Below are 12,172 nucleotides of genomic sequence, written 5' to 3'. Positions count from 1 at the left end.
GATTATTTATTCCACAGGTAACTGACATTTTTCATTTTTGTGAAAAATGTAATTAATCAGTTGCAATCGGGGTGTGAAGAGGATTTCAGGCAATAAAAAATGCTCCAGAAAAAATCTCCTCCCCTACCTTTAAAAGCAAGATGCCCATATCAGAGAATATAGACCAGAACTATGTATCTTTTTTCTTCTTTAGAAATGAAAATAAAAATAATTAATAATTATAATAATATTTTTTTTTGTTTGTATAATTTCAGAAAAAGTGACACCTTTACAAATTCAATGAAATGTCCAAATCTTAAAGTTTTGAAAAAAAAATAGTCAAAATGATGAAAAGAGAAAAGGCCAAAATCATGAAATATTTCCATGAAAGGTAGGAATACTTAAGATTTATATTTATTTATTTATTTATTTATTTATTTATTTATTTATTTATTTATTTATTTATTTATTTATTTATTTTATTATTATTTTTGTTTTTATTTATCTGTTGGAATCTGTTCTTACAAAAATAAAAATGTAAATGTACTTTATAACTCTCCACCACTGCAAGCAAGAGGCTGATATTTTGCATATTTAACCACCCCCAGTCAGATGTATAATTCAAAGGTAGGTTGAACAGTGCTATATAGATTATCAATGAATGGATAGTGTGTCATGAAATCAGTGCTCGTTGAGTGTTCAGCAGCTCTGCACCTTTAAATCTGTGCGCTCCTCCCTCCTCAGTGACAAGCCTGCAGAGCCTCTTTAGCGCAGCCAGTGGAAATGACAAACCAGAGGCACTGCATGGGCCAGCATGTCAAATAATAACAATAACCATGGGCTTTAGCGACAGCATCTCAGCCGGCGCAGTCATCCCCGGACACTAAACGAGGCCGTGTCGGTCGGTCTCGCGGACAGCCCTTTAAAGTTGGAGCGCACGGGGCTCGGCAGATGGACGTCGATGGGCTGGAATGAAAGCTCCACTTCTCCCGTCGGACTGAAGGAAGGAGGGAAAGAAACCGCTGCATGTTCAAGTTTCCTGCTCCAACCAGAGGGGCATCGCTGCGCGCGTGTTGGATGTGTGTGGAAGTCTGTGTTGGGAGCGTGTGTGTGCGCGCCCGCAGGAACAGCAGCAGCGGCAGGAGCGGCGGCGGCGGTGGTGGTGGTGGTGGTGGTGGCCGTGGGAAGGGAAGTTTAGCGGCGTGATTTTCTTCCTTCCTCTCCTCTATTTTGTTGTGCGTGTGTGTGTTGTTGTTGTTTTTTTTGTTTTTTTTAATTCATGTCGCAGAAGAGGACAGGCGGATTAACGTTTCCCTGATGAAAATTAATCATCTGTGGAGAGGCTCTGTGATCGTGACTATGATGATGATGTCGGGGAAGAGCGTGGAGTGGCTGCAGGAGGAGCTGGAGACCGGGGCCAGCTCTCTGCTGCTGCTGGACTGCAGACCCCACGAGCTGTACGAGTCCTCGCACATCGAGTCGGCCATCAACCTGGCCATCCCGGGCCTCATGCTCCGGAGGCTGAAGAAGGGCAACCTCCCCATCCGCTCCATCATCCCCAACAACGAGGACAAGGAGAAATTCGTCAAGCGGTGCAAGACGGACGTGGTGGTTCTGTACGACGAGGCGACCTCGGAGCGGCAGGAGTCCGGACTGGGGAGCTCCGTGCTGGGGCTGCTGCTGCAGAAGCTGCGGGACGACGGGTGCAAGGCTTTCTACCTGGACGGTAAGACTGTGTTTAGTTTAGTTTGGAGTGTGAGAGGCTCTGCTTGTGTGTTGTAGTTCCTTTTAATTCATAAAAAAAAGGGAAGAAAAGAAACTCACGGCGAGTCTCTGCTGTCAAACCGGAGAAGACAAATTGTTTAATTTCCCTCTGATGTGATTAACAGAGATTGTCCCAATTAGAGGATGGTGGTGTCAGTCAGCGCACAGTGAGCAATTGATCCTAAAAGTACAATATATTACAGCCCTGACATGGGATTATCCTATTTGTCTCCAGATGTCTGCTGTCAGAGGACAAGAGGACGATTGAGACTGCTGATTATTATTTTTAAGAAAACCATCACAGTATATGAGTCGTAGTGGTAAAATAAAATAAAAATGTCATCATAAAACTGATAGGGGTATTTAAGTGTTGAGATAAATCCAGCTGCCCGACCACCAAACTTAGTCTGTTATGTATTATTCATGCATCATAATGAGGCAGCGACGCTCCAGTCTAACAGCCTGTATAATAAGGCAGATTTTATAAGCATAGTTATACTGGACACAGCAGCTGGTGAGAAGTCACTAAATGAACTTTGATGTCTAACGCAGCACTTTCGTTTTCTCATCGCACCGCATTTAAAACTGCCCTTTTCTCTCTCTCCTCTCTTCTAATGGCGGGGATTATTATCATCAATAAACCATCGGACAGCAGTGTCCTGTGGCTGAGTTTAAAGAGCCTGCTCAAATGTGTTTTCAATTAAATGCTGCTGCTAGAAAGAAAAAAAAATGTCCCCGCCATGTTGTGTGTGTTCTTTCAGGAAAAGACAGGCGTTTTTTTTTCATGAATGAACAGGGAAACGAGGAGACGCGCTCTGAATAATCCTAGAGCACGGAAACGAAAGATATTTTTGATATCATGAAACCCGTACAGTTGTCAGGTTGTAGACAAAAGACATGGGGTGCAGTGTGCGTTTGATTTATGGAAGACCATAGACATTTTAGTGCGGTGTCACAAACCGAGCTGCCATTCACAAAAAGTCCACAGTGCAGTGCAGAGCAGAGCTGTAGCAGAGCTCAGTGTCCTGCTGCTGCTGCTGCTGCTGCTGCTGACTCTCCCCGGGGCTCAGCTTTTCTCAATGGCGCACATCTGTCCAGTCTGTTTGCTTATTCACAATGACGTAAATATCATGGTATTCTCATATTATCTGTCACACTGGCTTTTACTAACAAACTCTTATCATTAAAGAAATGGCAAGTTGACATATGATGTAATATGCTTCATGTGTCCAGTGTGAATAAAAAAGGTATTTAAACTGATTTCATCAGGCTTCCACTACACTTTCCTATACATCATGACTCTATAAATGTAATTCATTGTTAAAGGTTAAAGGTGTATTTAATAGATTTTAATTCAGATTTTTTGTTTGTTAGATTTAACAACCAGAATTTATTTTTCTATAATATACCATAATAATTTGAATGTTTAGGCCTATTATTCTTTATTTGCTGTCTTGTTTATGGTTCCGTATCCACCTCTTGTATCATGCAGACTTCACATCCAGCTGCCATTTTGTAGATGCTGAATTGCACATAGTGTCACACACACAGCCAGGAACCTGCCTCTGGGTATTTATGTGCAAGGTACAGCAAATATTGACCTCATTTGCTCCTTTCTTATCCTCCAGGGGGCTTCAACAAGTTCCAGTCAGAGTACCCCGAGCACTGTGAGACCAATTTGGACAGCTCCTGCCCCAGCAGCTCCCCACCCACCTCCGTGCTCGGCCTCGGAGGGCTCCGCATCAGCTCGGACTGTTCCGACGGGGAATCGGACCGCGAGCCGGGCAGCGCCACAGAGTCGGAGGGCAGCCCCCTCCCCAACAACCAGCCAGCGTTCCCTGTACAGATCCTGCCATACCTTTACCTGGGCTGTGCCAAAGACTCCGCCAACCTGGATGTGCTCAGCAAATACAACATCAAGTACATCCTCAACGTGACGCCCAACCTGCCCAACATGTTCGAACACGAAGGAGACTTCAAGTACAAGCAGATCCCCATCTCTGATCACTGGAGCCAGAACCTCTCGCAGTTTTTCCCCGAGGCCATTTCATTCATTGGTGAGTAAAGGTGGAGAAAGCTTAAGTCAATGTTCGGGTCAGAGATTACATCAGCAATACTGTGGTTATCAATATTATCGATTAATCTGCCAGTAGTTTTCTTGATTAATACAGTCGTGATTCTGTCCATATATCATCAGCTTCAGCTCTAGTTGGGATCAATTTAGTTTACACTACATGATAACTGACATTTTCTGGATAATTTTCTCACTTAATCAATGAATTGTTCATTTTATTAAAAAAAAACAATACGTCTACAGGTCGTGTAGGTTCAACCAGAACTTATACTTGAATTATTCAGTAGTTTATAAGACAAGGAGGCAATAAACAGCATTGTCTGTTCTTTGTAGAATTGTTTGGTAATCATCTCAAAACATTTTATTGTGACAAATTCCGACTAGATTCCACCAAAGCCTGGGAAGCTGACCTTATTTTTAATATAACCAATTCTTCATAAATATAAATGTTAAATTTATTATCAGAATAGTTGAAATTTTAGGAAAGTAACTAAAGATTATTCTCAAATGATTGATCATTTTGTGTCTAAAAATGTCAGAAAACAGTGAGAACTCCCCATCATAGTCTTGCAGCATGTGTTCATGTCTTTAAAAGATTCAGTTTTCTGCCGTAGAGAAGGAAGAAACACAGCAAATATTCACGTATAAGACAGGGGAGTCAGTTAATTTGTGGTTGAAAATGGACATAAACAGTTATGTAGTGGTTGGAAGTAGCTGGTGATTCATTTCCTGCCACTCAGCTAATCGACCAGTGGTTACTCACCTTACTTGTATTTATCAAGATTTCTGTTATAAAATCAAGAAAGAAAATCATACATTTAACAGTTTTGTGTAAAAGGTTTTCAGCAGAATTAACCACTCTGCCCCGCTGCCTTTATTCTACTATCACTGATAAAATATGAATTCAGAATCACAAAATATGAAGGAAAGCCATGAATAAAACATGGAAATGGATTTTTTGAGAATGAGGTCATCCTGAAGCCACATGAATTTCACTCTCATTCCCGAGCTGCATTCCAGTTTTCTGCATCATCTTGTCCCATCTCAAGTATTTCCCATCATTCCCTCTGACTTATCTCCTGAAGAGTGAGTGAATTCCCAAAGCCTTTATGTTGGTCTTAGACTGTCCAGACCCCGGACTCTTTCCTTTTCTGTTGGAGTAATGTCTCTGCCTAGGTGGGAGGAAGTGTGACATATGCCAGAGCCAGAGGTCGTGGCAGATTTGGGTCAGGCTGATGTTAAATGGAGCTGTCTGGCTGGCTGTAATGTGCAGGAATTACATCAGATCTTTTTGGTAATAGCAGGGTAATTATGGGTGAAAGAGTGAAACTGAAAGTGGAGACCCAGATGTGACTTTTTACACTGCACTGGTGTTAAACTGTGGATTCTTTAAATATCTGAAAATACTTTTTGAAATGCATTGAATAACATGGAGATGGAATGGATCTGATTTTCTGTGTAATATTATGTATTTATAGCACCAGTAATGTGATGTAATGCCCCACAATGTGAAGATCGCCTCAGTGCAGATGCACTTCTTGTTACTTACTCGACTTGTGAGCCTTGTGTAGTTGAGTTTGCGTCTTCTGATGAGGATTTTTTTTAAACTGTGGAAAGCGAGAACGCATCACATATAAATTTAATTTGGCTTCCGCTTGGCAGCCTGAGCTCGTGAGCCAACTGACCTCAATCCTACAACAAGAGATTCAGACAGAGCTAGTGAGGAGAGGCAGAGAGAGACAAAGCATGAAAGGGAGAGAGAGAGGGAGAGGGAAGGAAGGAAGGAAGGAAGGAAGGAAAGAAAGAAGCACTTAACTCTTGCCCTAATGGCCTGTAGTGATGCAAGCGCAAGGGCTGGAAACTGGTAGAAGGTGGATGGATGTGGCCTCTTAATAATGTAAGATGTTTTTTATTCAGTTTTTTTTCTATCGACTGAGAGCTAGAAAGCAGAATGAGAGATGGCTGTGTGTGGTCATTGAGAAAGGTTGTACGTGTTACAATGTGATTTTATTGTTTGAAAGAAACATCCGATTTTTTTTTTTTGCATATTTTTCGTTGGAGTCAGATGACACCTTTTAGTTGTTAATTTTATCCAATGACCATACAGTCGTCATCAAGTCATCAAGTATCTTCATTGTCCCAAGACAGGGAAAATGGGTTTGCAGTCAGGAAGATACGCACAGAGACATTCAAACACAATACACAAATGAACATGTAACATACCATGGGCAAATTAAAAGAATGTATTATAAGGATGTATATCCTTATCCTTATATAGTAATGAAAAGCAGCACATGTATACATTTGATAAGTAGCGAATGTTGGTAATTCTTATTTGAATGAACAACCTACCACCACTGTTGCCAATACCAAGCACAAACGCTGGTCTGTTTTAAATCTATGTTGAAGAGGCACTTGTTCTTGCAGGCTTCTGCCTGCTCATTTAGTTGTCTCTGTTTATTGTAAATCGTCCTTGGCTGTCCTGAAAGGAGCTATATAAATCTAAGTCATTATTATTATTATTACCTGCCTGTTAGATTTTTTTTGTCAATTTTCTTATAGTTTTGCCTCCAGATACAACTTCAGTAGACTTCCAGCTAACAAGTGCTTATGTTGGTGAATAATATACAGGAGGATTTTCTCGTAATTAATCATTTAGTCAAAGAACGTCGTTTCCCAGGCTCAAGGAGACACTAACTCTAAAATCTAAAAGATATCCACTTCACAAAGGCATAAAGAAGTGTTGAAAATATTCACCAGCATATACAGTATTTGACTTTTTTTCTTGAAAAACGACTGAACTGCCTGAAACTGCTACCATTATGTCTCTGTTCACTGATGCTCAAATGAATGATTCTCAGTTTTACATGATCCATTATCATTATTGTTTTAATCTCCATGTGCTGTAGCCTTTATTATGCATATTAGAAGAGTTTGGCAGAGCACAGTCCACACTTCAATGATTTTACATATTTGCCCGTTTGTGATTTATAGTAATAATTGGTAAGATACTGTGATTGATTTTAGAACCATATTGAACCAGATTATGTTCATCCATTGTGAATATGGATGAAAATTCCAATTAGGAAAAATCCTTGTAAAGTTTTAGATCAGAAAATCGTCTGGTTCATTAACAATTTGATAGTTTTGGAATATAATACACGAAATATGTGTTTTTAACATTTCTAATAATCTCTCTCCTACTTTGCTCTCTTCCATTCCCATCTTCTCCTCCTCCGTTCCTCCCTTTTTTCTCCACAGATGAGGCTCGCTCAAAAAAGTGCGGCATCCTGGTGCACTGCCTGGCCGGGATCAGCCGCTCCGTCACCGTCACGGTGGCCTACCTGATGCAGAAGCTCAACCTGTCGCTCAACGACGCCTACGATTTCGTCAAGCGGAAAAAGTCCAACATTTCCCCCAACTTCAACTTCATGGGCCAGCTCCTGGACTTTGAGCGGACGCTGGGCCTCAACAGCCCCTGCGACAACCACTCGTCCTCCCCGACGCACGAGCAGCTCTTCTTCACCACCCCGACCAATCACAATGTGTTTCAACTGGACACACTGGAGTCCACATGAAAATCAGTGGGAGGGGGGGGGGGACTGTCCCCCCTGTTTTTTTCGTGGTGGGGGTCAAGATGGTGTTGTTACGGTAGTAACACGCGGCTGCGCTGGAGGAGGTTCAGCCACTTTTAATGAATGTTTTAGCCTCCTGAGGCTCGTTGTCTGAGAGCCTGGCCACGGAGCAACGGTGAAGGGACACGGGAGGTCACAGATGCCACGTTAAAAGGGGAGGGGGAGTTTTTTTAACCCGGAGCGGGGCGAACAGACGGATGGGTTTACGGCGGCGTCCGTCCTCCTCAGAGTTGACTGAATTTCGAGGGAGAGCTCTGAGCAGCTTCTCTTTCATCAAAGAGGAGAGGAGGAAACTTAACTGACTGAGAAACTGATCGAAGGTCGCGACCGGACAGACAGCTTCATACAAAGATAGGAACACGGGGAAGAAAGAAAAAAAAAAAAAATCGACATGGCTCGATTTGTGAGACGACAGCGTCCTCTCTGTCTTTCTCTGTCTCAGCTCTTGGGCTGAGCTAACTGGTGCCAAGTGGAGAATCTGGGTTTTTACGCGTAGGGAAAACTCGCTCTACCGAATGTAGAGTTTTTAAAAACCAAGGAATTTAACATACACACACACGCATAAACAAAGTATGTATGTTTGTACTGTATGTACTGTATGTATGTTAATGCACATAGCAGAAAATGTATGGGCAGTCCTTAACAAAATCAGTATGTCTATATGCATTTTTGTATATTTTTGTGTACATTTACGCACAAATCTATACCTTATATGAATATATATACGCATAGAAATCTTATCTTTGTCCAAAAACAAGGTAATCCAATCCAGTACTGGCTTAAGAGATTGTAAAACTAAAGAAGGGGAATGGGTGTGTCGACACCAACAAAGGAACGTTGTTGTGATATTCCTAGTTGTCTTTTTTTGTTGTTGTTGTTTTTTTTAAGTTTTGTTTTTCATCGAGGTTTGTAATGACCTAATGCAGTTTGCACAGTGGTGTAGCCATTGACTTGCTGGCACTTGGAGCCAGTGCTGGAAGCAGGCGGATAAAGAGACATTCAGAGAGGAGGAGGAGGAGGAGGAGGAGGAGGAGGAGAAAGAGGAGAAGCCAGTCCCAGGCTGCGACAAGTCCCAACAGCTGCACCGTGCAGTGGGGAGGGAGCAGGAACTAAGGCGCTGCGCAGAGGACGAGGTTGAGGGTTCAGCGCCGGGCCACGGGCTGAGACAGATAGCGGTAAGAGCGCGCTCAGGGTTGAGGAGCTGTCAGGTGAAACGTGGTGAAGATACCACAGTAGATTTGACCTTGGTCAGCTGTTTGCAAAATGCAAGTTCCCAGTTCCTACTTCCTTCCCCCACATGACTGTTTATCCTGTTGCCTAAGTCGTTACCACTATTTTAGTCATTCGTTTCATTTCAGTTAACCTCTTCACTTCCTGGGTGATTTCGTCACATTGTGTTGTCCTACTGGTGTGATTTGCCAAACTGGTTTCTGACAGCTCTGACTGTTGTACTTTGAGGCAGAGACTTGGATACGAGGTCAGCGTTAGTTCGTTGGGGGATTCAAAGGCAGTGCTAACATTTCTGAGCAACTTTTTTTTGGGCACCGTATCCTAGCGACCTCGAGCAATGAAGTGCCTCAGCACTCTTTTATTATCTACATTGCAAACTTCCTTTTTTTTTGTTGCTTGAAAGCAACTTTGGTTTGTTGTGTTGGCCGTCGTAGGTTTCCTTTAGGACCCAGAGAGATGCCAAATAAAGACTCAAGGAGACGAGGCTGTGATTGTAACTTGGTCTCTGTGGTGGGATTCTGGTGTTGTTGACTGGGACTGGCCTCAGCTACAGACTGCACTTAGCTACTTAATAGCATCATGTCCCTTAACTGCATTGGAGAAAAGGGAAAGGAAGGGATCACCCATTTCATCAAAGAAAAACTTTGTCTGATTCACCCTTAAGCCTTGGGTATATTATATAAAAGATATATTAAACACAAATGGGTATATACTGTATATATACAGTATATATATATAAATAAATATATATATTATAGAGCTAATAGTAAACAGAACCATATTATTTTGTATACCTGAGCATGCTGTGGTACTGTATGCTCTCTAACAGTAGACGTAACCATGGGTTGGATGTTGCTTTACCGGGTTGGAAGAGGCGTGATGAGGATCGTTTTTTTAACTGCTGTTGCAGCCGAACACGGCAGCACACAGCATGTGGTCAGGGAGTTTCCTGAGACCCTGTCCACATGAGTAGCACTTAAACAGCGTGGCGAATATGATTGGAATATGTTGTCGAGAAAGAAACAACAGAATCCTTGCAGTGATTTCAAGGGGGAAAAAATCCTGATTAAATTTCCCCTCTCCTGTATTAATTGCCATTTAATGCAGACACAGCAGCACTACGGCAATATGTGTAGGTTGCTCTGGGGCTCATGCAACAACATGGTCACATCCTGATCCTAAATCTCCTGTTTGTTCATACTAGTGCTACAAGCTGGATTCTAAAAATCCTCCTATACCTGCACAGTCTGTCAGCCTGATGTTGTGATCATTAGCATAATCAACCCCAACATCACCACATCAGGCTCTTTATCTCGCTCCATTTCATTCACAAAAGCGTGACTGTGATTAAAAAGAAAAAACAAACGTTCACACTGAGGACCTTTCTATTCTAAATCAGCAGACCAAAACATAGCAGCGAGGAGTGCTGAGGGGACCCTCATGAGATGACGGGATATGATATGAAGTATGAAGAGTTAGGGACTTTCAAAAGTCAGGCAGTGGATCTAGGGGATGTTTGGCTTGAAACTGAGCAGCGTAAACACACGGAGGCAGCTGCTGGAGTGTGAATTCTTCTAACCGGAACACACATGTCAAAAAGAAAGTCCAGTTGTAAAGTGGTGAACATATTCAAAACGCATAGAGAATCACAAGTCAAACGAGTGTAGTTCACTTGTTTGAACAACACTCGTTTCGATCAACTACAGGTAGTTCTAAATCTAGCTTCTCTTAAACTACCCACACAATGACAATAACAAATATGCTTGTAAGAGTGGTTGTTGCATGAGGCCCAGTGTTTTATTGCCAACTCCAGAAATTAAGTTTCAAAGCAGAAATGTGGACGGGGTCAAAACAGAAACAAAGAACTGGTTTTTCAGAAGGGACAGCAGTTGAATCTGAACAGGGTTGGTTTTAGCTGGCCTTACATAATGTTTCTAACTTGTTTCTAATGCTGACTGTTCAATACTCTTTGTATCTCACTTTAGAAAAAAACATTGTGTAAAAAAAAATGAAATGTTTGTTATCTGTTATTTGAATCAGAACATGGTAATAATAGATGGCAAGCTGTCTTTTTACCGTGACGGGTCACACAAGGTCCTCTTTGTTACTCTGCAATATATCAAAACACCTTTTTTGCAGTATTTTGTAGATCCAAGACCTCAAAAATTTTTAAATTCTTCTTCTTTTGTACTTTATCTATTCTATATGATTATACAAGATCCAGCTCGATTATGGCTTGTGGACTGAAGTAACATTTCACCTGGGGTGTCCAAAATGTAGGACCGGTGTGGTCAATACCAACCTGAAAGGCCCTCATTGACACACAAACATTTGCACACACACACACACACACACACACACACTGCTTGACACAGCCAGAGCTGTGGTTCAGCATGCCAGTTAAGTTTCACAATAGAAAGTTACACCACCCGGCTTAAATAATTACAAGGTCTTTTTCCGTCTTGTTTTGATATAATGTGCTCTATGCTATTCCTGTGGCCTTTCCATATGAATATATATCTAAGTATATATATATGTTATGAATTTATATGCAAAAGTTCCTCTCCTATTATAGCATCAGAGATAAAAAATAATACTATCATGCTTGAATGGACTTCCCTTGTCTGGAGTCATATCCCACTTACAATAAGAAAAAAACGTTGAGGACTTGATCACTTGCACCCTAGGATTGAAATATATTTCAGTACGGAGCTTTTCTATTTAAAAAGAATATGGTTGATTTCAAGCTGCTTTCTTGTGTTTTGTGTCTTTGTAACAATGAAAGAGAAATCAAGTCTTTTTCTCTGTTTGTAAATTTGCCAGATCACGGGAACGACAGTTTCTGTGTCCTTAAACTTGTAGCTACATCTTGGTAAAAATGTGCTCGGGAGGGAAAGATATGACTGAATGATAGGAGAGGAGAGGAGAGGTGGAGGCAGCGGCGACGTAAAACGTAAAAAGGCGAAAGAAAAAGTGAATGATTTAAAAATGTTACCTCAATGAGGAATTTTTCAGGGATTTTTTTGACAATGCATCTTGCATCGTGTTACAGCTTCAAACACACGTTGAATAGCTGTTTTGTATTGTGCTGTAAACAGTTTTTAAAAAAAATGCAATCTGTCTGTGTATAAAAACAAGGGGCATGTTAACCGAGGCAGTTTCACCTTTCTGTCTTCTGAAGGAAATACGATTGACCCTATGTATTGTACAGTATATGGAAACAACACAAGACATGTTTATACCGCAAATAAATATTGAAATATTTTTTTCTTTAACACTTGTTTTCCTCTTATTTCTTAACACATTACATTAAGAGCCATGTTGATGGCTTTTGAGGCACTATTCACCAGTTAAATCTTAAACTTTCCTGTTATATTTGTGAATTTTAGGCTAATTTATTATTTATTTATATTTTTATCATAATTTAGTACAGATAAATAATTTAAAATACACAAACATGTCAGAAAACATTTTGACATGCAACTGGTGA

At 41.2% G+C, this 12,172-nt stretch overlaps 1 protein-coding gene across 1 annotated transcript; it reads left to right on the top strand.

The window, feature by feature from the left end:
* The first annotated feature begins 770 nt into the window (after nt 1-770).
* dusp7 (dual specificity phosphatase 7) lies at nt 771-11,944 on the top strand. Its single transcript, XM_083972779.1, has 3 exons — nt 771-1,705; nt 3,372-3,800; nt 7,079-11,944. The coding sequence occupies exons 1-3, from the start codon at nt 1,297-1,299 to the stop codon at nt 7,393-7,395; spliced, it is 1,155 nt and encodes a 384-aa protein (XP_083828905.1). The 5' UTR covers nt 771-1,296; the 3' UTR covers nt 7,396-11,944.
* The last annotated feature ends 228 nt before the right edge of the window (nt 11,945-12,172 follow it).

This window comes from Trachurus trachurus (genome assembly GCF_905171665.1).
Source record: "Trachurus trachurus genome assembly, chromosome: 5".
In the NCBI taxonomy this organism is placed as follows: domain Eukaryota; kingdom Metazoa; phylum Chordata; class Actinopteri; order Carangiformes; family Carangidae; genus Trachurus; species Trachurus trachurus.
This window is presented reverse-complemented; position numbering and strand designations above follow the sequence as displayed.

Bases quoted from the DNA above. Each gene is read 5' to 3' on its own strand.
- dusp7 (XM_083972779.1), top strand. From the start codon at position 1,297: ATGAAAATTAATCATCTGTGGAGAGGCTCTGTGATCGTGACTATGATG. The intron at 1,706-3,371 runs GTAAGACTGTGT...CTTATCCTCCAG, and splicing joins CAAGGCTTTCTACCTGGACG to GGGGCTTCAACAAGTTCCAG. The intron at 3,801-7,078 runs GTGAGTAAAGGT...TTTTCTCCACAG, and splicing joins CGAGGCCATTTCATTCATTG to ATGAGGCTCGCTCAAAAAAG.